Here is a 24,866-nt window from a genome sequence, read left to right as displayed (position 1 = left end):
TGCCTCGGCGCCCCGCCCCCTCAGGTGCAGCCGCCGCCCCGGGCTCCGGGCGTGGGGGGCGCGTCCCCGGGGACCCCGGCCCGGCCCGCGCCGCCCCCTCCGCGCAGCCCCGCCCCCCCCCCGGGCGGCCGGGCCCCGGGCTGCAGCTCGCCCGCCGCGCCCCGCCCCCCGCCCCGCCCCTGCGCGCCCCGCCCCGCCCCGCCCCTGCGCGCCCCGCCCCCCGGCCGCGAGGGGCCGGGCCCCGGCAGGGGAGGCGCCGAGCCGGGAGTGCGCGCTCGCCCCGCCGCGCCGTGCGCCGCCGACCGAGCGGCCGGACCCGCGCCCCGCGCCCCGCGCCCCGCGCCCCGCGCCCCGCCGGCCTTTGTTGTGGCGGCTCCTGGGCCGCGGGCCGCGCCGGGACCTTGGCTCTGCCCTTCGCGGGCGGGGGCTGCGCGGCCCCGGGCGGGATCCGAGGGCGGCGCGCGGGCGGGCGGCCCCGCCATGGAGCCGCGGGCCCGAGGCTGGTGGCTGCTGTGCGCGGCCGCCGCGCTGGCCGCCTGCGCCCGCGGGGACCCCAGCAAGGGCCGCAGCTGCAGCGAAGTCCGCCAGGTCTACGGCGCCAAGGGCTTCAGCCTGAGCGACGTGCCCCAGGCGGAGATCTCGGGTGAGTGAGGCCGCGGCCCCCCCGCCCCCGCCCCCGCCCCCGCCCCCGCCCCTGCGCGCCCCCCGCCCCCCCCGCCCCCGCCCCCCCCCGCGGGCCCGGCCACCGCAGCCCCCGCCCGTGCGCGCACCAGACCCCCTTCCCCCCCCCCCCCCCCCGTCCTGGGCGGCGGGGCCCCGGGTGCGGCGCGAGCTGCGCGCGGGGTGGGGGCGCCGCGACCTCGGCCCCGACTCCCGCCCGCGGAACTTGTGCGCGCCCGGCCCGGCCCTCGCGCTGCCTCCGGCGGGGAGTCGAGCTGCAGGTGGTCGCGCCTTGGATCCCGCCCAGGGGCCGCGTCTTTTCTTTGTACGAGCGTCGACCCTCCCAGGCATCCTCAGCCCTGCAGCTGCCCGCGGCCCGCCCGCCGCCTCCCTGCAGGCCTCCGAGGAGCTGAGCCGCCAGCGTGTGCGGGTGTGCGGGAGGGGGGTGCATACAGCTGCCGGGGACCACCCAGACCCCGGGCTCCTCGCAGGGGGCAGGCGCAGTGGACAAGGGCAGAGCCAGATCCCTCCAGGGAGAGGTGGCTCCCCAAGTAGGGGGAAGCTGCAGGGAAGGGCTCTGCTCTGCTCGGATGGAGACCCCCGGGCCGGGGGCAGGGGGGCAGGGGGGCAGGGGGTGACCGGGCTACAGACCCCGTGGGGTCCCTGGCCACGCCTTGCTGGGGAGGGGGAGGAAGCCAGCCTGGTCCTGGCCTGGCCTGGCCTCCAGAAGGTCGGGCACTCTGAGGGCTGCCTTGAGAGATCTTTGAACTACTCGCCCCCCCCAAGGTCCAGGAGAGGCCCCCTCCCGAGGACCCCACGAGGACACAGTCCTTCTGTGTCTCATTCTGCTGAGAGTTCCTGTGTAGGGCCGCCTCCGCCGGGACATCCTGGTGGGCATACTGGGCGCCGGGGCCAGCACGGGGCCTCTGCACGGCTTGGTGCGTGCTCCGCTCCCACACGGGCACAGGAACTTTCTCCTGGGTGTCCCTGGCCTTCTCGCTGGGCCCTGCCCCAGCTGCCCCCCTCCCAGCCCCGGATCTCGGGTGGAAGCCTTCCCCTGCGCGTCTCCTTCTTGTATCCGCTCCCACTTGGCCGCTGTGTCTTTACCGACCATCCTGAACTTACTCGAGTCCACAGGCCTCTGTCCTGGCTAGGCCGAGAGCAAGGTGGCAGCAGGGTGGCAGCGTCTGGGTGGCAGCTGCCAAGGGCTGGGAGAGAGTGGGGCAAACGGGGCACAGGGGGAGGCTGAGCTGGGGGCTGGGTCTCGTCCCCATTGGGGTGGGGGGTGCAGTGGATTAGGGACCCCGTCAGAGTGCATGGTGGTCTGAGTGTGACGGGTAGAGATGGGGTGCTGCATGCGCAGCTGGGGGAGTAGGTCACCCAGCAGCTGTCCCAGCATCGTGCTGGCCGGGGCCTCGGCTGCCGCCCTCCTCAGGGCCTAGAAGGCCAGGGACTGTGCCCCCGCAGGGCTACCACCCTCCCTGCCCGCGCCCCCTCTCCCCAAGCCCCAGGGCTCCTCCATCCCAGGAGCTACTCTCCCCGACTCCTGTGGCCAGAGCCCCCGTGGGCGCTGGAGTTCCAGAGGCCCCCCGGGGCCCAGGCACCGAGATGAGTGCCAGCGCCACGTGGAGCAGAGGATACAGGGTGACCTCGCGGGGCAGCAGCAAGCCCGAGTCCCCTCCTGTTGCGACTGGGCCCCGCGTCCGTGGGCCAGGCGCCCTCTGCTGGCCCCGTGCAGCACGCGCCTCCGGGGAGCCCCGCCTGGGTCTCCTCTCCCAGGGGCCTGCCCCCCCAACTCCTCCCGCGTGGGGCCTGGGGTCACACCCCTAGTGCCAACCCCCGCTGACTCAGCTGGCCCAGGCCCCCAGGAGCCGCCGGGAGGCGAGGAGGTGGCGCTGGCTCCGCGGGCGGTGCTCACAGCCTGTGTCCGTCTGGGGACCAGAAGCGACAGTGGGCGTGTGAGTGGGGCGTCAGGGTGCCTGGGGCTCCCGTCCGAGAGCCCGTGTGGTTTCCCTGGACGGCCGTGCCTGGCACTTGGTGCTGATGGCTGTCGTTGTACAGGTGAGGGAGCAGCAAGCAGGCCTGGGGGGCAGCAGCCGAAGGCCGGGGCACTCCCTCCCTTGGGCGCCCGTGCCTCAGAGAAAGTGGGGGTCGCCGGGGTCCCTGTGCCGGGCGCCGGGCAAGCGCAGGGCCCCTGCTGAATCACACGCCCACTGGCGCCCCGCCAGCTTGCTCCTGGTTTCCAGATGCCTCCTCAGCCCCAGCCCGGCCTCCCGACACTCAGTGACCGGCCTCATACGGCTCTGACCCTCCGCAGGGGTGCTGGGGACGGGGAGCACCCCTGGCCACAGGCTTCTCTGCTGTAGCCACGGGGGCTGGCGCAGTGCCCGGCACCAGGGAGGGTCTCAGTGAGCAGCTGGGGACCCACGCAGGTACTACCCGCTGCCGGGCCACGCAGGGTCAGCGGGGCGGGGGTGGGGGGAGGAGAAAGGCCTGGACAGAGGAGGGGTCTAGAGGTCCAGCCCCGGGGCTTGGTGCCATGAGAACCGCTTGGCTGCCCTTCTGCCCTGGGGCTGAGGCCTACCTGCCAGCAAGAGTGGGTCCCAGGGTCCCGTGGACCCCACAGCAGGGACCACCTCTTGGTGCACTGGCTCTGACCACAGGTGGGGGGGTCTGGGGGAGGGTCCCAGAAAGGGCCATCCTGGCTTCACCCAAAGGAACCCACCCGGCCTCTGTCCGGGGGGCTGTGGTCTGCGGGGCTCTCACAAGCCACCGGGCACGTGGCCTGGTCCCAGACCACGAAGTTCTGTGCACCCCGTCCTGTTCAGAAGCAGGAAGCACCCCGTGTGCCCGGCTCGGGTCCCCAGGCGGTCCTCGGCCCCCAACTGCAGCGCTGCTCTGTCCCCCCGCTGCTCGAGGACCTGTGGTTTCATCATCCCCGGCTTTGAGGCAGGGGGAGGCCCGCAGTGGGGAGGCCCAGGGGAGCCAGGATTTGACAGGGCCACCTGCATGATGCAACGGTCTGAGCACCTTGCTGGACACGTTGCCACGCTCCTGCGAGACGAGGGACCTCCTCCCTGGGCCTTGGTTCACGTGACAGTCCTGCTGTGCAAGCCGCCCGCCCCACTTGGCCTCTCTGTGCCTCTGCTTCCTCGCACGCCCCAAGGGGACTAGTCACAAGCCCCTGAAGGTCCCCAGGAGGGGCGCTGGCCCCACGCACTGTGTGGCTGGCCCCGCGGGTAACCCCCCTTGGCCCTGCCCTGAGGTCTTTGCAGGCCGTGCAGACCCGTCGGTCAGTGGCGTCCGGCTCGTGACAGGCCTCGTTCTGACCCACACTCACCGCGCGTCTGCCTGTGGGGTCAGACGAGAGAGGGTCTTCGTGGACCTGACTGACGAGGAGGACGCCCCGGGACGCCACGTAGCCCCCTGTTGACCCCAAAGCCTGTGCCGTTCGCCGCCGCCCAGTCCTGGGCTGCGAGTGTCCTGGAGGCCCCGACCCTCGCGGTCCAGAGGCTGGAGCAGGACTCCGAGGCCCAGGCCCTGGGAGACCCCCGCTGCCTCCTCCTGCTGCCCCTCGGGGCCCGGCTCCGTCTCTGCGCCCCGCTCGGAACACGTGCTGACGGGCACCCCCCGCGGCCTCTGATCCGGCCTCCCGGCCTCCACCGGGCTGCGCTGTGGGTGAATCAGCCCTCCGGGTAGCTGGGCCTCATCCTCCGCCTCGTCCCGATTCCGTCGGTGGAGGCCAGCTCCTCGGGCCTCGGGGCCTGGGCGTACGCAGGACGGCCCGGCTGTGTGTCGCTGGCCAGCAGGTCCGCAGCAGCGCCACGCCGGCCCCGTCCCCCGGGACCCACGGACAAATCAGGGGCGAGTGAGCCTCGGCAGCGGGGGACGTCCATCGGGCTCCGTGCTGGCGCTAGTTAAGGAACCGCGGACGCCGGAGGGTGACAGGCCTCCAGGGTCACACGGGCCTCCGGGGAGGGGCCTGGGACACACGGGCCGGGCAGCGGGCTGGGCTTCAGAGCCAGCAGCAGAGCACGGTTGCGGTGTGGGTGTGCCCACGCTCGTGCGAGGACATCCACGCCCGCAGGCACGGGTGGGAGCCTGGCTGCGGCCAGGAGCCCGGCCAGGAGAGGGGCTCCCCCAGGCCGCCGCGAGCCGGGCCTGGACATGCCCAGGCATCAGGAGGACGGGCTCCTCTCCCGGGCCCGGCTCCGTGCTGCGTGATTTCACCGGACCCCCCGGCCCCGTCCAGCCTCCTCGCCGGGCGCCCTCCGGCTCACGCCCAGCCGTCGGCACAGCCCGGGGGGTCAGGCCGTGCCCACGTTTGGGAGAACAGCCAGGCTGAGGGCGGGAGGGCTGCAGCCCGAGGCCACCCACCCTGGAAGCCGCTCCTGGCTGCCGCGGCGGCTGGCGGCCTTTCCTGCCGGGTTTGTGAACAGGCCTGGGCAGGGGCCCCGAGCTGCCGGAAGTCTCCGGGGGGCGGGGGCGGGGGGTACTTCCTCCCGCCCCAGGCCGTACCCCACCACCTTCCCAGGTGGGAAGCCGCGGCAGGCAGGTGTGAGCCAGGCCGGGCACGGCCTCCCCTGTGTCCTCTGCACGGGGGCGCAGGGCCTGGGCTGTGGTGCTGGGAGGCTGCGGTGGGGCGCACGCGGGCTCTCCCCGCAGGAATCCCGTGGGGGGATCCAGGAGCCCTGCGGGGCCAGCTCAGCCCCGTCCCCTCCTCTGCCGTGGCCTCGGGGTCACCCCCCAGCTCCCGGCTGGCTCGCCTTCCTGGCACACACACCCCCTCCCACCAAGTAGGTCTCCCCACGCCCACCCACAGCATGGGGGGGGTCACCCGCCTCCCTGGGGGGCGTGGCTGTGCCGCCCCGCGTCCCCGGGCATCCCCCAGCCACCCACACTCCAGGGCTCTCCCCAAGCCCGGGCAGGCCTCAGCGGTACGTGACTCCAGGTGCCTCCCGCGGGCCAGGCCTGGCCGGGTGCCGGGGGTCGGGAGGGCACCAGCGTCCCCGCGGCGGGCCCGGGCCGCGCACACACCAGAAGGTTCTTGTCTGGAAGCTCGGGGTCCCGGTGTCCTGCAGCCTGGCCCGCTCCTCGCCCCGCCCCTTCTCAGGCTTCTCGGGGCTCATCCCTGGTGTGGGTGGGTGTAGGGACCGCAGGCCCGGGCCTGGCTGCCGCTGGGTCCTTCTCGTCTCCGGGCCCCGTGAGCCTGGACTTCTCTGTCCCGGTCAGGGTGGGAGGTCAGGGCTGCAGCACCCAGCGCCTGCTCGCTGCTGACCCGCCAGCACCTGGGGCCAGGTGGGCACTGAGGGGGCCGGCCTGAAGGGCCCGTGGGGTCAGGGGGCCTGGCTGATGTGGTCGTGACTCAGCGACGCCGCTGTTCTGTGGACGGGCTCAGGGTTCTCTGCAAGTGGGAGCCCCCACCCTGGCAGGCGCCGAGCCCCCAGGTGGAATTTCGGGGGGAGGGAGGGGTCGGGGAGCCCGGAAGCGGCACCGGGCTTGGAGATGAGGCCCAGGACGCACAGCTGGCTCCTGGCACGGACGCCCCACTGAGGAGGCGCTGCTCATTTGTGCGAGGTGCTCCCTGGGTTCCGGAGGCTTGGCCGGGTGACAGGGCGGCCCCGTGGGACTCCGTCAACGCTGCTCCCTTGCCATCTGCCCCGACCTCGGCGCCCCAGGGGCCCAGAGCCTGCCAGACCCCGCCTCCCCGCTGCGTCTTGCAGGAGACCCCAGGCTGTTGCAGACCCCCGGGTGGGGGCTGAGGGTGGGAGGACAAACCAGACTCACGCCGTGGGGTGGTGCAGGGCGAGGGCCGGGGGGCCTGGGGGTGCTGTGAGCGTGCCTGGGGACCCACAGTGGACCTGAGGACTGGGCCGGAGGAAGTGGGCTGGAGCCGGAGCCCGGCTGGGCCGTCCTTCCCACCTGCTGATGCACCATCCTTCCAGGGGTGTCTGCAGGGCGGCCGGAGGGCTTCATTTGTGGGTGAGAAAACTGCACCCCAGAAAGGGGTCCCCGAGTCCTGTCCCCCAAGTGCTGTCCGGCGTGGGTGCTGGGTACCTGAGAGGGGTGCCCTGGGCGGAGCGGGGATGGGGCAGGCCATGCGCACCTGCCTCGATGGGGGGCACGGGGCACTGCCCCGTAGGACGCGGTGGTTGCTCTGCTCAGCTGGAGGACAGAGCCGGGGACCGAGGCCCCAGGGCTGAGGGCCCTCGTGAGCGCGGACGGCAGCAGGGCCTCCCGAGGTCAGCGCTGGTGGTGCCGACCCTGTGAGGGATGAGGAAGGCTGGCCCAGGGGGCGAGGCCCTCCCCCCTTCCATCCATCCCACCGTGTGCTCACCTCTCCCGCTTTCTGGAACACGGAGGGGAGGAGCCGTGGGCTCAGCCTCCCAGAGGGTCAGGGGCTGGTGAGAAGCTCAGGGCCTCCGACCGTCCCACACCCGGCAGGCCACTGGCCGAGACTGAGCCTCGTCTGCACCCCGGCTGCTCCGTCCTGGGACGGCAGCGGTGCTGCCAACGCGGGGGGGACGGGCCAGTGTGACTCCCTCCCTGTGGGCAGCCGGGACCTGCGCCGGGCGCCCCCCCGGACTCCCTCCCCGTCAACACCCGAATCGGCGCAGGTCAGAGACCTGAGCATCGACCTGCAGGCAAGGTCCCCAGCGCTGGGCACCCGCCTCCTGAGCCTGCGTATGGCCGTCCGCGCGTGTCCTCAGTGCCCGGCGCCAGGTGGGGCCACGTGGGGCCTCGACACTCCCGACATTGCAGACGATGGACCCGGAGATGGGCACCTCGCTGTCACGGTGCGTCCAGGGGGCCGGGGGGCCGCCGCAGCTCAGAACGCGCAGCTAGAGCCGCGGGCCTAGATCGGGGCTGTTCCAACCAGGAGCAGTTACCCTGGGGCGTGCTTGGTTGTCCCAGGGATGCTGGGGTGGCCAGGGACCCTGTGAGGAGCTGAACGCCCTGGGCAGCTAGAAGGCGGCTCCCGGGAACGCCAGGAGGTCCTCTCGGGAAGCTCTTGATGCCGGGCTCTGGGCGAAGCGGGGGGCGCGGGGGGCTGCAGGGCACAGGGGAGGGCGCACCGTTGGCTCTGCAGCCCCGCAGCCTTGTGGGGGGCGGGGGGGCGGCTCTGGAAGGAGCACCTGGTGGTGCACAGACCCCGGCGGGAAGGCAGGTCGCCCACGGCTGGCGTTGGCCACGGGTGTGGGGAGGCCCAGAGAAAGGCGACCGCAGCCGAGGAGAGGACGCCTGTGGCCGTGCCCACCTCCTGCCAACGTGCGGCGTGTTCTGGGGCTGTGAACGCGGCCACGATGGGTTCCCGGTGTCCGGCACGGAAGCGCCCGCGGGAGCTGCTGCTGCGCCCGGGATGTGTTACACCTGCGGCAGGTGCGGCTCCGAGTACCTGTGGGGCGCATCGCAACCTGGAGATAACGGGGGTGGGGGACGTGCGGCCCCACGCCGCAGATTTCTCTCCTTGTCTGTGAACCGTCACGCTTCACCTGGCGTCCTTCGTGATCCTCTGCGTGACCCTCGACTCCCTAGACACCCTGAGGAGGGGCCGGCAGGCTCAGTGCCCGGGCACGGGGCGCCGGGAGGAGGATGGGCAGCGTGTGCCCCAGGAGGGCCTGCGGGGACTGGGCGCGGGGAGGGGGGCAGCTGCGGGCGACGGGGACGCCCAGACCTGGGTCCGTCCACGCGGCCCGGGGAGCTGAGCCCCTGCTGCGCGCCAGGGCCGGGGTCCCTGTGGGGAGGCGGCTGGCGCGGGCCGAGGGTCCCAGCCTCGTGCGAGCTGTGGCTTTGCGGGCCGCACCCACGCGTGGTGTTTCGTGAGTCGGGAGTCAGCCGGCGTGTGAGTTCAGACACTGCGTGAGGTTTGCAGTCGCGGCCCTGAGCCCGGGCTGCAGAGCTGGGACCCCTGCCCCGTGCTGTGCCCCGGCCCCACTTTCTCTGGGACTGAGACTTGGCGGCAGAGGTCCCGGACACTCGGTGCCCGGGGCCTGGGGGGCGGGGAGGACGGCAGGAAGGCCACGAGGGGAGGGGCTGCCGGAAGGAGGGGGGCGCAGGGACCCGGGCCCTGCAGGGGCGGCCTGCTGGCCTGACAGGCAAGGCCCCTCCCCCGGCCCAGGGCCACTGTCCCTTGAACCCAGTGGCCATCCTCGGTGGCCATTGCGTTAGGAAAGCCCAACACCCGGCCCGCTGGGGATCGAGGGCTGGCTCCGCAGTCGCTTACGGGGGACCCCGAGCCGGTGAGCCACCCTCTGTGCCGCGGGGCGCTGTCCGTAATGGGCTGGAGGCAGGGCCCGCTGCGAGGGGCCTGGTGGGGTCAGTGCACCCGTGTGCCCACCCGGGCCGTGCTGCGGGTGCCCACCGCGGGGACAGGCCTTCTGTGGCCAAGTCCAGGCTTCCGGAGGGGGCCGTGGGGGAGGAGGCCCGGCGGGGAGTGAGGACCCGGGACGGAGAGGAGGACGCTGGCCTTGGTCAGGACCCGCTGCCGCTTCCTTCACACCCTGGCGGGGGAGGGGTGGGCTCAGCTCCCTGCCCGGCCTGCCCTGCTCTCGGGTAATGAGCCCTGCGGGGAGAGCCGGTGAGGGGTCATCCCGGAGGACAGCCCGTGACTGGGGGGGGCTCGGCGGGGGGCAGCTGGTTTTGTGCAGAGACCCATGGGTGGGGAGGCTGCAGAGGGCAGCACAGGCCCCGTGTAGAGGTTGCAGGGGGTAGGAGATGGTGGGGGCAGGACCCCGCACACCGTCTGCCTGCAGTCTGGCGGCCTGCACTGGGGGGCCTCTCCTCACGGGGGGCGCGGGGCCCTTACCAGCATCCCTGCGGCCCCCCTCTGAGGTGGAGCTGGCCCGTCCCCTCGGCCGGCCGCTCCGGGACTCCCTGGGCAGGGCCATCCCGCCTGTGTGCAGAGCTGTGGTCTGTGCCGTCCGCCTGCTGGACGGGGCAGGGCCCGGGGCACTGGGCACCTGGGGAGCAGACGTCCCCGCGTCCAGAGGGGCCTGGCCCTTCGCTGACGCCTGCAGCTGGAGTGTCCCTGAGAAACTGAGCTGGAGGAGCTGGGGCATAGGATGCCCCCCAACATCCCCCTGCTCCCAGGACCCGCACGAGGTCGAGGTAGCACCTCTGGGGAGCCGAGCCGGCGGGCAAGCGCTGAGGTCGCCTGGCCCGGGTCCGGGAGCCCCGTGTGTGCTCCGCAGGGCTGATGGGGCGTCTCCGGTGGTGGGTTCGTGCTCCTGGCAGGAGCGTCCTCGCAGGCGTCCCCCCCCCCCCCAGCATCACTGGCCCGGCCTGGCTCTGGCAAGTGCCCCGGGAGAGGCCCCCTGACCTACCTGGGACTCCCAAGCTGCCGTTTCCTCCACCTCCGTGAAGGCAAGGGGCACATGGGCCCGTGGCATCTGGCAGCAGGTCCGAGACATCGAGCATGTCACGGAACGTCTCCCGGCCTCAGTTTCCCCATCGGCAAAATGGGGACCAGCGTCCCTTCTTGTTGGTGGAGATACCAGGTCCCGCCTTCTCTGAGGACGTTGGGGCTGTGGGTCTGAGGACCCCCGCGGGGGACGTGCAGGGAGGCCCCACCCCTGTGACTTCCGTCAGGCGCCCCCCGAAGGCCTGCCGGGGTCCGCAGGTGGAACTGCGGGCTCTCCGGTTGCACTGGCGTCCGGGTCACTTATGATCTCACCGGCGCTCTGTCCCGAATGATTTGAAGCAAATGATAAATCTTGGGGAAGGTGTGTCCCCCGGATTGAGCGTGAGGGTGTTGCAGGTTTACGGCGGGGGGCGGGGGGCTGGTGTGCTTGGTTTTTTGGTGCTAAAATACGCGTGAAGAGTCCTCGCCTTAGCTGCTTCCTTCCGGGCCGAGGGCCATCAGTGCACCCCACGGCCACCAGCGCCATCAGAGTGGAGCCGTCCCACGTCCCCAACTGAAACCGTGCCCCCCGCCCCTGCGCCCACCCCGCTGCCGTCCCTGCCCGCTGTGGGGACCCCACGTAAGTGGAGGCGAGCGGGGTTTGCTGTGCCGGGTCGGCCGCCGTCACCGGCGTAACCTTCCAAGGTCGGGGTTCGTGTGCGCCGTGAGGGCCACGCCGCGTCCCGTCTCATGGACGCACCACGTCGTGAGCGCCACCCGGCCCCCCACCCACGCACACTCGGGTTCTTCTACCCTTTGGCCGTGGTGGGGATGCAGCTCTGAACGGGACTGTGCAGGTTCTGTTCGAGTCCCTGCGTTCAGGTCTCTGGAGCCAGATCCTTATACACTAAAAAATTAGACAGTTTATCTAAAATTCTAAATGAACCTGTGTCTGTACGTGCAGCCCCTCGCTGGGGTGGCGGGCGCAGGGGCGGGCGGAGGTGCTGGCAGCCTCCCAGTCACAGGGGAGGAGACCGGACCCCCCAGGCCCCCCCGGGCAGCAGGCCGTCCTGCAGAGCGAGCCCGCTCCTGCCTCAGCTCTGCCCGCCTGGGAGGAGTCCCCTGGGCCTGGGATCAGGGGAGGTCTTGTGGCCGGAGAGCTGGGGGAGGCCAGCAGTGCTCAGCGGCACGGTGGGGGGGCCCCCGAGGGCCCGGCATCGCCCCAGGTGGGAAAGAGGGGGCCGATCCTGACACCCTGCACAGCACGCAGCGGCTCCTCCATCTCCTGCGAGGTGCCGGGCTCTCCGGACCAACAAGGGAGCCCTTGTGGGGAGCAAACTCACCCCAAGAACCGCCCCCCGTGGCACCCGCGTGCCACTGGCTGTCCTGCTGCCTCTGGGGAGGGGTCAGGTCACGGAGGTCTGGGGCTGCCACGCTGGGGCCGCCGTGGTCAGCCTGGGATGCCACCACGGACAAAGAGTCTCTGTGCAGTTTCTTCGTACGTATTTGTTTATTGACCCAGGTCTGGCCTGGGTGCTGGGCAGGGGGGCGAGAGAAGGGAGGTGGGGGCTCCCAGCAGTACGCGGAGTGGCCCTCCTGCTGCCAGGGAGGGTGGCCGGTTGGGACTTGGGGAAGGCCCTGGCAGGGGGGGAGGTCCCGGTACTCAGCAGGTGCTGTGGCCCCGAGGGACCTGGGAAGGCTTCCTGGAGGGAAGGCTGAGGGGGGCATTGAGAGGGCCGGGCAGGGGGAGGAGCCGACATCCAGAGTTAGGGCAGTGGCAGGTCACAAGGTGGCCGGGAGCGACGGGCTGGGATGCCGGGCCGAGGCTGGCCGTGACTGTGGACATGGCTACCAGGCTTCGTGGGCAGTGGCTGGGTCCGAGGGAATCGGTCGAGCCCCCTGCCCGTCCCCGGCCGTCTTGGCAGCCCCCGTATTTATGGGGCCTGAGCTGAGAGCGGGCCCAGGTCGCGGTGCGCCCACAGGCCGTCCACTAGAGGGTCTGCTCGGTGTCCCGGCCCAGCAGAGTCTGTGCCACCTCCGCCTGTGGGGCATTCAAGGCGTCTGCAGGGTATCCTTACGGGGGACACATCCGAGAGGCTCTCTGAGCTGCAGCCGCCCCTCTGCTGTTCCTGCGGACTTGTCACAGGGCGCCCCCGGCTGCCCCGGGCCCCAGGGGAGGGCGGGCACTCGGGCGGGATAGCAGGGCTGTGCGGAGCCACCGCTGCCCAGCTCCCAGTGGGGACTGGTGTGTGCACGCGCCCATGGCAGCGTTTCAGGCCCAGCCTTGGCCAGATGGGTGAGGCTCCAGGGGGCACTCGGCCCTGGGCCCCAGGAGAGCCAAGACCTGAGGTCACAGGTGGCACAAACCCCTTTGTCCCGATTCATTCTGAGGCCGTGGCAGGAGCTGTGAACCTTGAAGCAGCCCTGGGGAGGCCGGGGTGAGGGGCCCCACTGCCTCACCAACCCTCCCCAAGCCTGGTGCCCACTGGTGGGGGGACCTGCCCGGGAGGTCCCCGAGCGGGAACCAGGGCTTAGCTGTGAAGCCGCCGCTTCTGGGGTCTGGGTGGACAGCGGCCCGCCAGGCCAGGCTCTCCGTGCGCAGGCTGGCTGAGGGCTGGGTGGCCCGAGCGGTGAGGGTGGTGGTGTCCCATGGGGTGGCGGCCAGCTGGAGGCCAGGCCAGGCCCAGGGCTCCAGGGAGTAGGGGCTATTGGTGCCCTGGGAGGGAAGGGTGAGGCACAAGTGTGGGAGGGTGCGGGGGGGGGGGGGGGGGGCGCGGACGGGCTGGGCGCAGGGCCTGAGGGGTCAGGTGGCTCGCTGTGCCCCAGGGGGAGGCCCAGGTCGCTGAGGTCAGGGGCTGGGCTTGGGCCGGTGGGCTCCCTGGTGGTGGCTCTGCGTCCAGGGGGTCCCCGGGGGAAACCTGGGCCTGCGCACCCCGACCCCGTCGACATCCTGGGAGGGCCCGGGCGCAGATGGGGAGCCGCTCCGGGAGGGGCCGGGGAGGCGCGTCCGCGCTGGAGCCGAGCCCGGAGCAGGGAGCCGCGCCCTCGCCCTCGCCCTCGCCCTCGCCCCCGCCGTGCGCGCCAGCGCTGCTCCTCCCCGGCTCCCGCCCCGCAGCGGCCGCCCCGAGTGCGCGCGGCCCGGAGCGCCTCCGCCTCGCCTCCGCCTCGCCTCCGCAGCCCCGGCTCCCGCCAGCCCCGGCTCCCGCCCCGGGCCCTGCCCTCCGCGCCCCCAGCCCCCGCCGGCCGCTGCGCCCTCGCCAGGCCCGTGCGCTCCCCATCCCCGCCGCGCGCCCCGCGCCGCCCACGCCCGCGCCCTTCCCCGCACCCCGCACCCCGCACCCCGCCCCTCCTGCGCTCCCCGCCCCTCCCCTCCCCCCCTCCCTCCCCTCGGGCTGCCGCAGCCCCCGCGGTCCCGCCGCCGCCTCCCCTCCCCGCGGCCGCGCCCACTGCGGCAGCCCCTTCCCCGCCAATCGCCGCCGCCTCCCCGCGCCCCGCCCCGCCCCCGCCCCCCGCGCCCCGGCGCCCGCCGCGCCCACTGCACCAGCGCCGCCCGCGCGCCTGCAGCCCCGACCGAGCTCCGGCTCCGGCTCCGGCTCCCGCTCCGGCTCCCGCTCCGGCTCCCGCTCCGGCTCCGCTCCCGCCGGGCCCGGCCTTTGTTCCCCGCCCGCCAGCAGCCCCTCGCGGCCCCGGGCCCACCCGCGCCACCCACCCGCGGAGGAGGCGCCGGCGGTGCCCCTCGGCTTTGGGTCCCAGCGCGCGGGGCTCCTCGGTGACGCCGTCATTCGCCTGCAGCGCTGGGGGGCTCCGGGTGGCGGGTCCCGGGCAGGGAGGCAGGCTGGGGGGGAGGCAGGAGGGGTTTGGGTGCTGGGTGCTGGGTGCTGGGTGCTGGTGACGTGCCGCAGGGAGCGGGTAGGAGATGGTGGCTGGACCGTCCTGTGCAAGGTGGGTCTGCGGCCAGCCCTCTGCGAGGAGCCTGGGCCGTCCTGGGGCCGGTCGGGGCAGACGCCTCCGGGGCAGAGGTGACAGGAGGGTGTGGAGCGCGGGTGTGCACGGCACCCCGGGACCTCCCTGTGCTCCCTGCCTCCCACCCTGGGCAGCTGCTGGACGTGCCAGGGGGATCCTGCGGCCACTGCAGCTGCACAGGGTCCGGAGGCAGGAGGGGGCAGTTGTCCAGAGAAGAGGATTGCTTGGGGACAGCCACCCGCGCCTGCCCACCCCCAGTCCACCAGCAAGACCCGGAAGGTCCAGAACCGGGGGTGGGGGGGTGGGCAAGCGGCCCCCCCTTCTCTTCCAGACCTGGGCCTCTCACCTGGTGGCGTTGGCGCCTGCAGCTGTACACGCAGCCCAGCGCGGGCTGATTGTCTACAGCGAGTTAGTGCTCGGGGGTGGCTGGGTCGGTCGGTGCAGAGCATCGGGGATGTGGCTGTGGAGACGGGTTGAGCCGACAATCTGCGTCCTCTGGTGTGAGCCTGGAAGCTTCTGGAGAGATGGGCTTGGCATGGCGCCATCTTCCCTCTGCAGTCTCCTTGGGAGGGCTCCAGCGCCACCAGTCACAGGTGGCTGCCAGGCTGGGCCTGGACACTTGAGGTCTGTGTGCGGCGTTGGAGGTGTGACCACTGCCGGGGCGGGGGTCTTGGGCTAAAGCACGGGGGTGACAGTGCTGGTGACGGTGGCTGCTGGGTGGGGACGCTGTTGGGAGGCTGCTAAGACCGGACAGCTGGGGGCAGAGGCTCAGCAGGTGGCAGGAGGGCGGGAGCCTCAAAGATGTTAAGCCCCGGACCGGTTGGGCAGTTGGGGCTGGTGAAGAGAAGTCGGGGATCTGAGGTGACCCCAGGGGAGAGGACAGACATGTGGTCTGCCGCCCAGGAGGAGAGGCAGTTGCTGCTGGGTTAGGGATGTGGGGGCGGGGAATTTAACCTGAGGAGCAGGGGCAGAGGGCATCTGGGGTTCGGTGCAGGGCCTGGGGGAGAGGTGTTGCAGGGACTGGGGTGGGAGTGAGCCGTCCTCCCCTTTCCCCCCCAAAACACCTGGATCGCCAGTGGGAGGAAGTGTCCCACCAGCTAAGGAAGGGAGAGTTCTGGAAGGATGTGGATGTGGTCAGCTGTGGCAAAACCAGGGAGAAAGAAGGGGTGGTCGCCGGCCAACTGAGGGGGCTCAGTGGGAAGAGGGGACCCGCGGAGGCCTCGGGGTGCCAGGGGAGCATTCCCCCTCCTGGCAAGGCGTCGCTCCCCTGCAGGCACCGAGCAGAGGGGGAGGTGGGCGTTTGGGGGCCGAGGGGTCTGGGATGCCAGTACCGGGATCCGTCAGGGGGGATCCCACGCTGCCGGGGGCTGGGAGCTCGTTGTCGCGCCCGGCGGCCCCCACCCCAGCTGGCTCCGGCCAAGGGGCGCAGGGGGTGCCCCGCGCAGCCCCCCGCCCCCCGGCCATCGGAGGGTGTGCGGACCCAGGCCGGGCCGGGCCGGGGCGGGCAGGAGGAGCACGAGGCGCCGCGTCCTGACTGCCGCTCGCTCGGGCACCAGCCGCCGCGTCTGCCCGCAGCCGCCTCGGGGGCCGCTCGGCCCAGCCCGCCCGGGGCCTCAGGCCGGCGCCCGGGCTCTGGCTCCGTGTCTTCACTCCCGTGTGTCCGAGGAGGGAGGGAGGGACGGGGGCTGTGCTGGGGCAGCCGGAACAGCGCAGGCCTCCGGGCGGCTGGACGAGGGGGCCAGGCGGGGCGGGGGGGCCGCGGGGCGGCCGCTGGGGGGGTGGCGGCCTGCTGCCAGCGCCAGGGAGCCCCCGTGTCCCCCCGGTTTCGTCCTCCCTCCGCTGCTCGGCCCGTCTGCTGTCTGCGTGAGCGGCAGGTTCGGGGCGGGGGTGTGTTCCCCTCCCGGGCCCGAGGTCACAGATGCTGTCCCCCGTGGCCTCCGAGTACCTACGCTTTGGCAGCCCGGGCGGCCCGGCCAGCCTGGCCCCAGCGCCCATCACGGCAGAGTCCCGGGTGCCCCGCAGAAGCTCCAGGCAGGCACCTGCCCCCTGCCCCAGGCCACACCCCCCAGTTCACTTCCCACCCCACCCCCCAGCACCCCTGGGAGCCCGGCAGGCAGAGGATGCTCTCCCGGCCCGTGTTGGGGGAGGGAGCTCAGGTTCCTCCTGGTTGGGTGCACAGGGACCCCGTGGAGGGGACCCTCATCCTGCAGGTGTCCTGCCTCCTGCTGGTCCAGGGCCACATGTCAGTCGGCAAAGGCCCCTGGCAGAGGATGGCAGGTGTCCTCAGGCCCAGCCCTTCCTGCCTGGAGGCACCTGCCCTCACCCAAGAGAAGGGGCACAGCAATGTTGGCAGGTGCCTCCTCTGCATCAGGCCCCGGGGAGTCCCGATTCACGCAGGGGGCAGGTCTCAGAGCCCCGCTGTCACACCCGCACGGACCTCAGGCCCTCCCGGAGACGGGCACGGTGGCCTGTCTACCCCGAGGTCGGGCGTGTCCCACAGTGGGGGGACCAGAGCGCCCCTCAGGCGGCTCTGCCAGCATCACTTCCAGGCGCCGGGAGAAGCGGTGGTGGCGCCTGGGCCAGGTGCAGGGTGCAGGTGTCCGAGCCTCGGGCACCTGGGGCCCTGGGGGAGCCTCAGGCACATCTGGAAGGGGAAGAAGAGGCTGGCCTTCTTGCCTCTGCCCCCTCCCGTGCCCCCCACACCTCCTCTCACCCGCCACATCCCACCCAGTGCAGTGGTCTGCGGGGCGCCCTGCGCCTCCCGGTCACTGGCAGGCACGGAGCCCACACACCGCTTCCGCTCTCTCACCTGCGGGGGCCGGAGAGACACCCCACCCCTCTGACCCCCGGTTCCCACAGGCCCTTTGGGCCAGTTCAGCCTCAGGATAATTAGGCCTTTGTCACGCCCCCCCACCCAGCGTCTACCCTGGTGGCTGGGGCCCTCCAGGCTCTGACCCTCCCCTGCCTCAGAGCTCCGCCCAGGCCTCTGGGCCCTGTGAGCCCTCCACCCCGCCCCTGTGCGCAGCAGACCCGCCTCCACTCCCACTGGGGTCACCGGGGGTGGGGCCCGGGGGCAGGGAAGGGGTGAGGGGCACCCGTGCAGGTGGCGCCTTGGGTGTGGGACCTGAGGGAGCAGCTCGGCTCCTCCCTGCATCCTGTGCACTGGACAGGGAGCCCAGTCTCTGCGGGCCTCAGTTTCCCGGTCTGTAGAATGGATCCCAGCACCCCCCCCAGAACCACAGTTGTGAAAGCAGCACCTGCGCCTTCCTGGAGGAGCTCCCTCCCAGTCCCGCCCCCGCCCCCTTGCGCCTGCGCGGGCAGCCCCGAGTCCGCTGGGCTGTGCGGCCTCAGCACCTGTCCGCAGCCCCGGGTGGAAACGTGGGTGTTGCGGTGCCCAGGAGCCAGTGCCCGGGGCTGCAGCAGGAGGGCTGTAGGGCGCGGAGGTGCGTCCAGGCCCCGTCCTGACCGGGTTAGGCTGCCCCCCCATATGCGGGGTGGGGTGCACCTCCTGGTCGGTAGCCCCACCCGGGCCAGCCGTCCTCCCTGGGAGCTGCAGCTCTGGCCTGGCATGGGGGAAGGAGGCTCTGGGTGTCCTGGCATGCCCCTCGGGGGTCCTTTCCTCCCTCCCCATTCTTAGCCTGGGCCCTGGCAAGGGGCGCCCTGCAGGCGGGGAGCTTACCCCGGGGGCCCGGAGTCTGGCAGCGCGGCCCTCTGCGCACACCCGGGGCCCCGGGGCAGTTCTGCTGGGGCAGGGCCCCCGATGGCCCCCTTCATTGCCTGGTGGTGGCGGGGGTGGGGGCTGGGAGGAGCCAAGGGGGGCTGACCTGGCACATCCCTGCGCTGGGGCTCAGCCCTCCTCACCCCTGCCTCTTGCCCACCCCCGTGTCCTGCCCAGGCCCGCCCCCTGCCGGAGCCGTGCCCCCTCCCAGGGTCACCGTCCATGCCCACCCTGCCCAGCCCCACCAGCCTCCGGGGCGCCCGTTCCTCACAGCAGCCCCTCCCCACAGGAGAGCACCTGCGGATCTGCCCCCAGGGCTATACCTGCTGTACCAGCGAGATGGAGGAGAACCTGGCCAACCGCAGCCGGGCCGAGCTGGAGACGGCCCTCCTGGACAGCGCCCACGCCCTGCAGGCCACCCTCGCCGCCCAGCTGCAGAGCTTCGATGGTGAGCAGGCACCGGGCTTGGGGACCACAGGCAGGGACACCTCCCCTGGCCAGGCAGGAGCAGAAGGCTGCCCGCGGCGGGGCCCACGTAGGGACCCACGGGGCCGGGAGCCGGCTGCGGGCACCCTCGTCCCCCCGTGCTGGGCACGTAGGCAGAGATCAGGACCATCCCTCCATCGGCCCCTCGGAGGGGACCCTCTTGCTCTAGAGGTGTCTCCTTGTCACCGGCAGGCAGGGACGGGCCCTGCCCTGGCCACCACGGGGGGCAGCGGCCTGAGGATGGGCCCGCCCGGCTGTGGGAGCAGGAGTCTGGGCCCCGGGGGTGGCCGTCCTGTCTCCAGGGCAGCTGCCGGGGGCACCCCTCAGTGCCTGACTCTCGCCCGGTCTCGCGCCAGGTCCGGGCAGACCGAGTGCCCTGGACAGCAGAGTGGGTTGGCGTAGTCGTGTCCACCGCGGTCGCATCCAGGGAACGGCGGGGGCGCTGGGGTGGGGCCCCCGGGAAGTGACCTCTGAGCTGAGGTCGGAGCCGGCAGTCTAACCGGAGGGAGAGGGTGCGTCTGCAGCCGACAGGCCCGTGACCTCAGCCCCCGACCCGGGCTCACCGTTGCACGGCCCGGCTCCCAGCCAGCGCGACAGCCCCCGGCCTTGGCTGGGGTAGGTGGAGGGGAGCCCCCACCCCCTGGCCACCGGGGTCCTGCGGCCTACGCAGGGAGGGTGGCCGTAGCTCTGGGGGACGGGTCTGTGGAGGGCCTGTGTGGCCACAACTGCAGTCTCGCTGCCAGAGGAGGTGGGCACTGTTCGGGGGCCCCGTGCTGGGCACAGAGGGTACAGGGCATGTCCCCAAAGCCCCAGAGGTCTGCTGCACCTGTTCCTGCCCTGCTGGAAGGCTTCACGCCCGGGTGGGTCCCTGGGCACATCCCAAAGGCTCAGGGGATCCTCCCCAGGCCCTCAGGCAGCCCAGCTTCTGGGGGACACAGTGAGAGCTGAGGCTTCCGGAACCAGAGGGAGAGCATCTAAGAGAAAGACGGAGAGAGGGGGCCAGACACTCGGGGGTAGGAGGAGAGAGCAGGAAGGCGGTGGGTTCCGCACCCGCCCCTGGCTCCGAGGATCCTCCTGCCCCCCTTCCAGGTGATCCCAGTAGGTCACTGACACCCTGTGTCCGTCCCCAGCCCAGAAACGTCAGTGGGAGGCCCTGAGACCCAGGAGGGCTTTTGCACCTTCGGCCTCGGGGGTGGGGGAGGTCTCGAGGGCCCTGGGGGCGCCCGGGGCCCTCGCAGCCTCTGCAGCCTGGGCGCCGAATCTCCCGGAACAGCAGGGGTCCCAGGAAGAGCCCCAAGTCCTGCTGCGGCCTCACAGCGGGGGGCGGGGGGGCAGGAGGCCCCGGAGGCCTCACGCCCACCTCCCCGGGCCCCAGATCACTTCCAGCAGCTGCTGAACGAGTCGGAGCGGGCGCTGCAGGACGCCTTCCCCGGCGCCTTCGGGGAGCTGTACGCGCAGGGCGCCAAGGCCTTCCGGGACCTGTACGCCGAGCTGCGCCTCTACTACCGCGGCGCCAACCTGCACCTGGAGGACACGCTGGCCGAGTTCTGGGCCCGCCTGCTCGAGCGCCTCTTCAGGCAGCTGCACCCGCAGCTGCTGCTCCCCGACGACTACCTGGACTGCCTGGGCAAGCAGGCCGACGCGCTGCGGCCCTTCGGGGAGGCTCCGCGGGAGCTGCGCCTGCGGGCCACCCGCGCCTTCGTGGCGGCGCGAGCCTTCGTGCAGGGCCTGGGCGTGGCCGGCGACGTGGTCCGCAAGGTGGCCCAGGTGCGCACAGTGGCCGGGGCTCCCGGGATGCCCCCGCGACCTTCCCCCGCCGCCCCCTGGGCCCTGCGGCCTTCTGGCCGTCAACCTGCCGCGGCCCCGGGGTGCAGACAGCACGTCGCAGGGCTGAGCTCCGATGCGGGCAGCCGTCCGTCCCATCGGGCAGGGCCCACGCAGGACGGGGAGGGAGACGGGCGGGGGGCGAGATGCCCAGAGGACTGCAGGGGCGGGGTGACTGGAGCCAAGAGGGTGAGAGGGTGACATGCTCGGAGGCCAGAGCAGGCTGGGTGGGGCCCGCGTCTTTGAGGACCAGCAGGCGACCTCCCCACCGGGGCCCACGGGAGCCACCTCCCCCTCCGGCTGCCGCCGCGGTCCCCTCATCTACGTGGCGGGGGCGTACTCCCGTTACCCCGGAGGCTCGGTCACAGCCGTACCCTGGGGAGTCACGTGCCGCGATGGCAGCAGTGATGAGGATGAGTGACCATCTGAGGACAGACAGGGTCCCCGAGGAGGGCTGGGGCCCGGCGGAGGGCGCACGGCGCTTGGGGCGGAGCTGCGGCCTCCTGACCTCTGCCCAGAGCCCCTGCGCCCTCCCACCCTGGGGCTCCGTGGGGGCGCACATGCCCGCAGGCGGGGCTCAGGCTGCCTCCCTCCCCAGGTGCCCCTGGGCCCCGAGTGCTCCAGGGCCGTCATGAAGCTGGCCTACTGCGCCCATTGCCTGGGGGTCCCCGGCGCCCGGCCGTGCCCCGACTACTGCCGCAACGTGCTCAAGGGTTGCCTGGCCAACCAGGCCGACCTCGACGCCGAGTGGAGGAACCTTCTGGGTGAGCCGTCACTGCTGCTGCGCCTGAGCGGCCTGGGGCCCACAGGGGGGTGGAGGCGACAGAGCCAGGCCCGACCGCCGGAGGGGAGTGGGCCCGGGATCGAGGGACAGGGAGGCTGTGGCGAGCAGAGCCTGGGATGCAGCCCCGTGGGGTCGTGGCTCCTCGCCCCCCCACTGGGCAGGCGCCCCACCGCGCGGACACGCAGCACCCGTGTGGGCCAGCGCGTACGCATTGCTGACGGGGCGGGTCGCCGGCGTGGACGCCTGCTGGCACGTGGTGGGCCGACCCCGACCACATCAGTGTACGTGTAACGTGGACACGTCACGATGGGACTCGAGCCAGCACGTGTGAGCTCGCACACGCCCACGGTGGGCCAACTCACGCCTGAGCTTCCGTACACGTGCGTTCAACATATGTACACGCCAACGCACGTAGGAGCTGACACGTTCACGGCCGGACCCCTGGCGGGCCGCGAATGTGCGCGTCAACCCCCGCCTGAGCTCACACGTCGACAGCGGGTGGCTAACGTGTGTGTTCACAAAATGTGCGTGCGCGTGTTCGTATTTGTGCCAGACTCCATGGTGCTCATCACCGACAAGTTCTGGGGCCCTTCCGGAGCAGAGAGCGTCATCGGCGGCGTGCACCTGTGGCTGGCCGAAGCCATCAACGCCCTCCAGGACAACAGGGACATCCTCACCGCCAAGGTGCGGGCAGGCGGGGACCGTGGGCGTGGAGGGGCATCCCACGTGTGGCCTCGTGCCCCTCCAGGACCCCTGTGCTCTGCCGCCAGGTCATCCAGGGCTGTGGGAACCCCAAGGTGAACCCTCAGGGCTCCGGGCCCGAGGAGAAGCGGCGCCAGGGCAAGCTGGTGCTACAGGAGAAGCCTCCCACGGGCACGCTGGAGAAGCTGGTGAGCGGCCCTCAGCCACCGGGCCCTGGGTGGGCGGGGCGGGCGGGCCGAGCAGGGCGCCCCATGGCCTGACCGCTGCCCTGCAGGTCTCAGAGGCCAAGACACAGCTCCGCGACGCCCAGGACTTCTGGATCAGCCTCCCCAGCATGCTGTGCAGCGAGAAGATGGCCATGAGCAGCGCCAGCGATGACCGCTGCTGGAACGGCATGGCCAAAGGCAGGTGGGTGCCGCCTGGCTGACCGTGGGCCGGCCCTGTGGCCTCACCCTGGTCCCCGGCCTGGCCCGTGGCACCAGGTGCTGCGTGCACAGGGCCATGCCCGACCTCGGACACGCAGCAGGACCCAGCTCCCTGCAGCAAGCACCACGCTCGGTGCATCCGCTCCCCACTCTGGGCTCCTGGCGGGCCCCCAAAGGCCACGGGGGTCTCGGGCATGCCAGGGAAGTGCCCCTCTGCGGGGAGCGGGCGGTGACCCAGGGCCTGTCCTCGGCTCCCAGGTACCTCCCAGAGGTGATGGGCGACGGCCTGGCCAATCAGATCAACAACCCCGAGGTGGAGGTGGACATCACCAAGCCCGACATGACCGTCCGCCAGCAGATCATGCAGCTGAAGGTCATGACCAACCGGCTTCGCGGCGCCTACAGCGGCAATGACGTGGACTTCCAGGACGCCAGTGCGGGCAGGGCCCCGGGGACCGGGAGGCACGGGTGGGCGGGCTCAGGCACAGAGGAGGGACCCTCCCCGGCCCTGGGCTGTTGCCACTGCCTGGGCATGGACGCCGAGCACCCTGCTCCACACGCACCCCAGTCCCCAGGGTGTGCATCCGGCCCTGGCAGGCCCCGGGCGGGTCGGGCAGCTGTGCTCGGGGTGGGGCCGGCATCACCTGGCACGGGAGGCCCCTGGGGCGGGGTCCACCCCGGGGTCCACAGCGGGGCCAGCCTGCTGGAGCCTCCTCTCCTCCCTAGGCGACGACAGCAGCGGCTCGGGCAGTGGGGACAGCTGCCCCGACGACCTCTGTGACCGGAGGGTCAGCAAGAAGAGCTCCAGCTCGCGGACGACCCTGACGCACGCCCTCCCCGGCCTGTCGGAGCGGGAGGGCCAGAAGACATCGGCCGCCAGCTGCCCCCAGCCCTGCGCGTCCCTGCCGCTGCTGCTCCTGTCCCTGGTCCTCTCGGCCGCCAGGCCCACGTGGCGGTAACTGCCCCAGGCCCCAGGGACCGAGGCCAAGAACTGACTTTGCCAAAACGCAGAACAGATGATATTTAATTCTCCTCGGCCTAGAGGCCCCGGGGCAGGACGGGGGGTGCGGGGACCCCCCTGGCCCCGTGACTGCGGGGGGATGGGGCGGGGGTGCCGCTCCCCCCACCCCCCGCCCCGGCCTGGCTCCACCCGCCACCCTGGCTTTTAATTTTGTATGAGGCCCTCAGGTCAGCCAGGAACAATGTCCCCAAAAGCCATGTATTTCAGGGACCCGGGGGCTGCCAGGGGCCACATCCCGCCTGCCCGCCTGCGCCGGCCCCAGCTCCCCGAGCAGCGTCCTGCTGGAGAGCGCGGGCCTGTGCCTTCCTCTCCTGCCTCCTCCCGCGGGAACTGCCAGGCTGCACGGTCGGAACCGAGGCCCAGCCCTCGGCGCCCCGGTGTCCCAGGGGGGCCTCGGGGGTTCTGGCCTCCGGGGTGCAGCAGGGCCCTTGAGATTATGCATGACGCCTCCAGACTCACCAGGGCCCCACGACGATGCGCCCCAGAGGCCTCCGCGCCGGGCGAATGCCAACAGGAAGGCAGCCTCGCCCACCAGCGCGGGTGGACCTCGTTCCTCCCCAGGACCAGCCGCCAGGGCCCCGGGGCGCACAGGTGGCCGCGGTGGTCATGCCCTGGCGCATCGTGGCACTTGGTGGACCTTCGTGTGAGGCTGGGGGTGCCCACCCCGGCCGTCCCAGGAGAGCAGGCCGGCCCCGTGTGGATGTGGGCACCCCCTTCAAACACGGGCCCCACGCCTGCACCCTAGGTGGGGGCCGCTGTGCGCAGGTGCCGCCCGCCCACGCCGCTGCCTCATCCCCACAGCCCGGGCTGACGCGGGCGGGGCTGGAGGTGACCCCTGGCCCTGCCGACCAGAGACCAGAGGCCCCCGCCTGGGTCCCTCCCAGCCAGCGGCTGCAGGGGGGCGGGGGGGGGCGCTTTGACAGTTAAGGGCTTTTCCAAACGTACATACGTTCACACCCGTGTTCTACTTGTTCACCCGGAGCTGGGGAAGGCTGGGGCTCCCCACACCTGGGGCGCCCCTGCTCACTCAGGCTGTCGAGCCCGCCCGGCCCCAGAGCTCCCTCCCTCCCGGGCCCTTGCTGCTGGACCCGGCCAGAGAGGGGCTCGGGCAAGGGGACCCTCGAGGGCCGGGGGGTGCTGAGCCCCCGTGGCCAGAGACGCAGTCCTAACCAGCACCCGGGCCCGACGGGGCCACTTAGCACTGCTTTGCCTTGCCTCTCACGCTGCTCAGGGCCCCCCGCCTGTGCCCCACCAGGCCGCGCAGCCCCACAGGCACCCCCACCCCGTCATAACCCTGCTCGTGCCAGACCAGGGCCCGGGCCTGGGGCCTCCTTCCCCGTAGGTGACGGCCCGCTGGACTCTCAGGGGCTCTGGGGCGGCGGCCGCCCGTGCACCCGGACGCCAGCATTTGGCCGCACGTGGACCTCCCCCCGGGGGCTCGCGCTGTACCTGCCCAAGGGGGCGGCCCCGGCACAGTCGCCGGCCAGGCGGTAGCCAGGCCTGCTGTGTCCTGCTGCGCGGTGTCAACTGGCGTCATTTGCTCTTGAGTCCTTGTACGAATAAAAGGTTGGAGAGCTTGTGTGGCCGCCGTGACCCATCCTGCCCAGCTCGGGTGAGCACGTGCCGGTGGGCTGTGCGCAGAGGACGCGACTCGGCACGCGGGGAGGTGGGTGGGGCTGGCACATACGCGGCACCTGTGGTCGGCGTCTCCACTTCCCTCCTGGGCCCACGCACTGCCCAGGGAAGCAGAAGGCCAGGCCCGCCCGCTGTCCCCTCCCCTGCTCTGCACTCACGTCCCGATGCATGGCCTGGAAGGTTCCAATTCCCGCCAAGTAGCCTCAGGTGCCCAGGAGGCCAGCGCCTGGGGACCAGCATTGTCCTGGCTGGACGTCCCGATGGCCAGCCCGTCCCAGGGCCGTGGAGCCCTGCTGCCTCGCCAGGGC

At 72.3% G+C, this 24,866-nt stretch overlaps 1 protein-coding gene across 1 annotated transcript; it reads left to right on the top strand.

Annotated features, from left to right (window-relative positions):
- Positions 1 to 285: 285 nt before the first annotated feature.
- GPC1 (glypican 1) lies at positions 286 to 24,500 on the top strand. The gene is made up of 9 exons (XM_041767067.1): positions 286 to 643; positions 17,971 to 18,129; positions 19,543 to 19,934; positions 20,590 to 20,755; positions 21,329 to 21,459; positions 21,546 to 21,665; positions 21,752 to 21,885; positions 22,161 to 22,336; positions 22,629 to 24,500. The coding sequence occupies exons 1-9, from the start codon at positions 481 to 483 to the stop codon at positions 22,859 to 22,861; spliced, it is 1,674 nt and encodes a 557-aa protein (XP_041623001.1). The 5' UTR covers positions 286 to 480; the 3' UTR covers positions 22,862 to 24,500.
- Positions 24,501 to 24,866: the final 366 nt, after the last annotated feature.

Source organism: Vulpes lagopus, chromosome 8, assembly GCF_018345385.1.
Source record: "Vulpes lagopus strain Blue_001 chromosome 8, ASM1834538v1, whole genome shotgun sequence".
In the NCBI taxonomy this organism is placed as follows: domain Eukaryota; kingdom Metazoa; phylum Chordata; class Mammalia; order Carnivora; family Canidae; genus Vulpes; species Vulpes lagopus.
The sequence above is the reverse complement of the archived record's forward strand: the minus strand, read 5'-3'. Positions and strand labels throughout refer to the sequence as shown.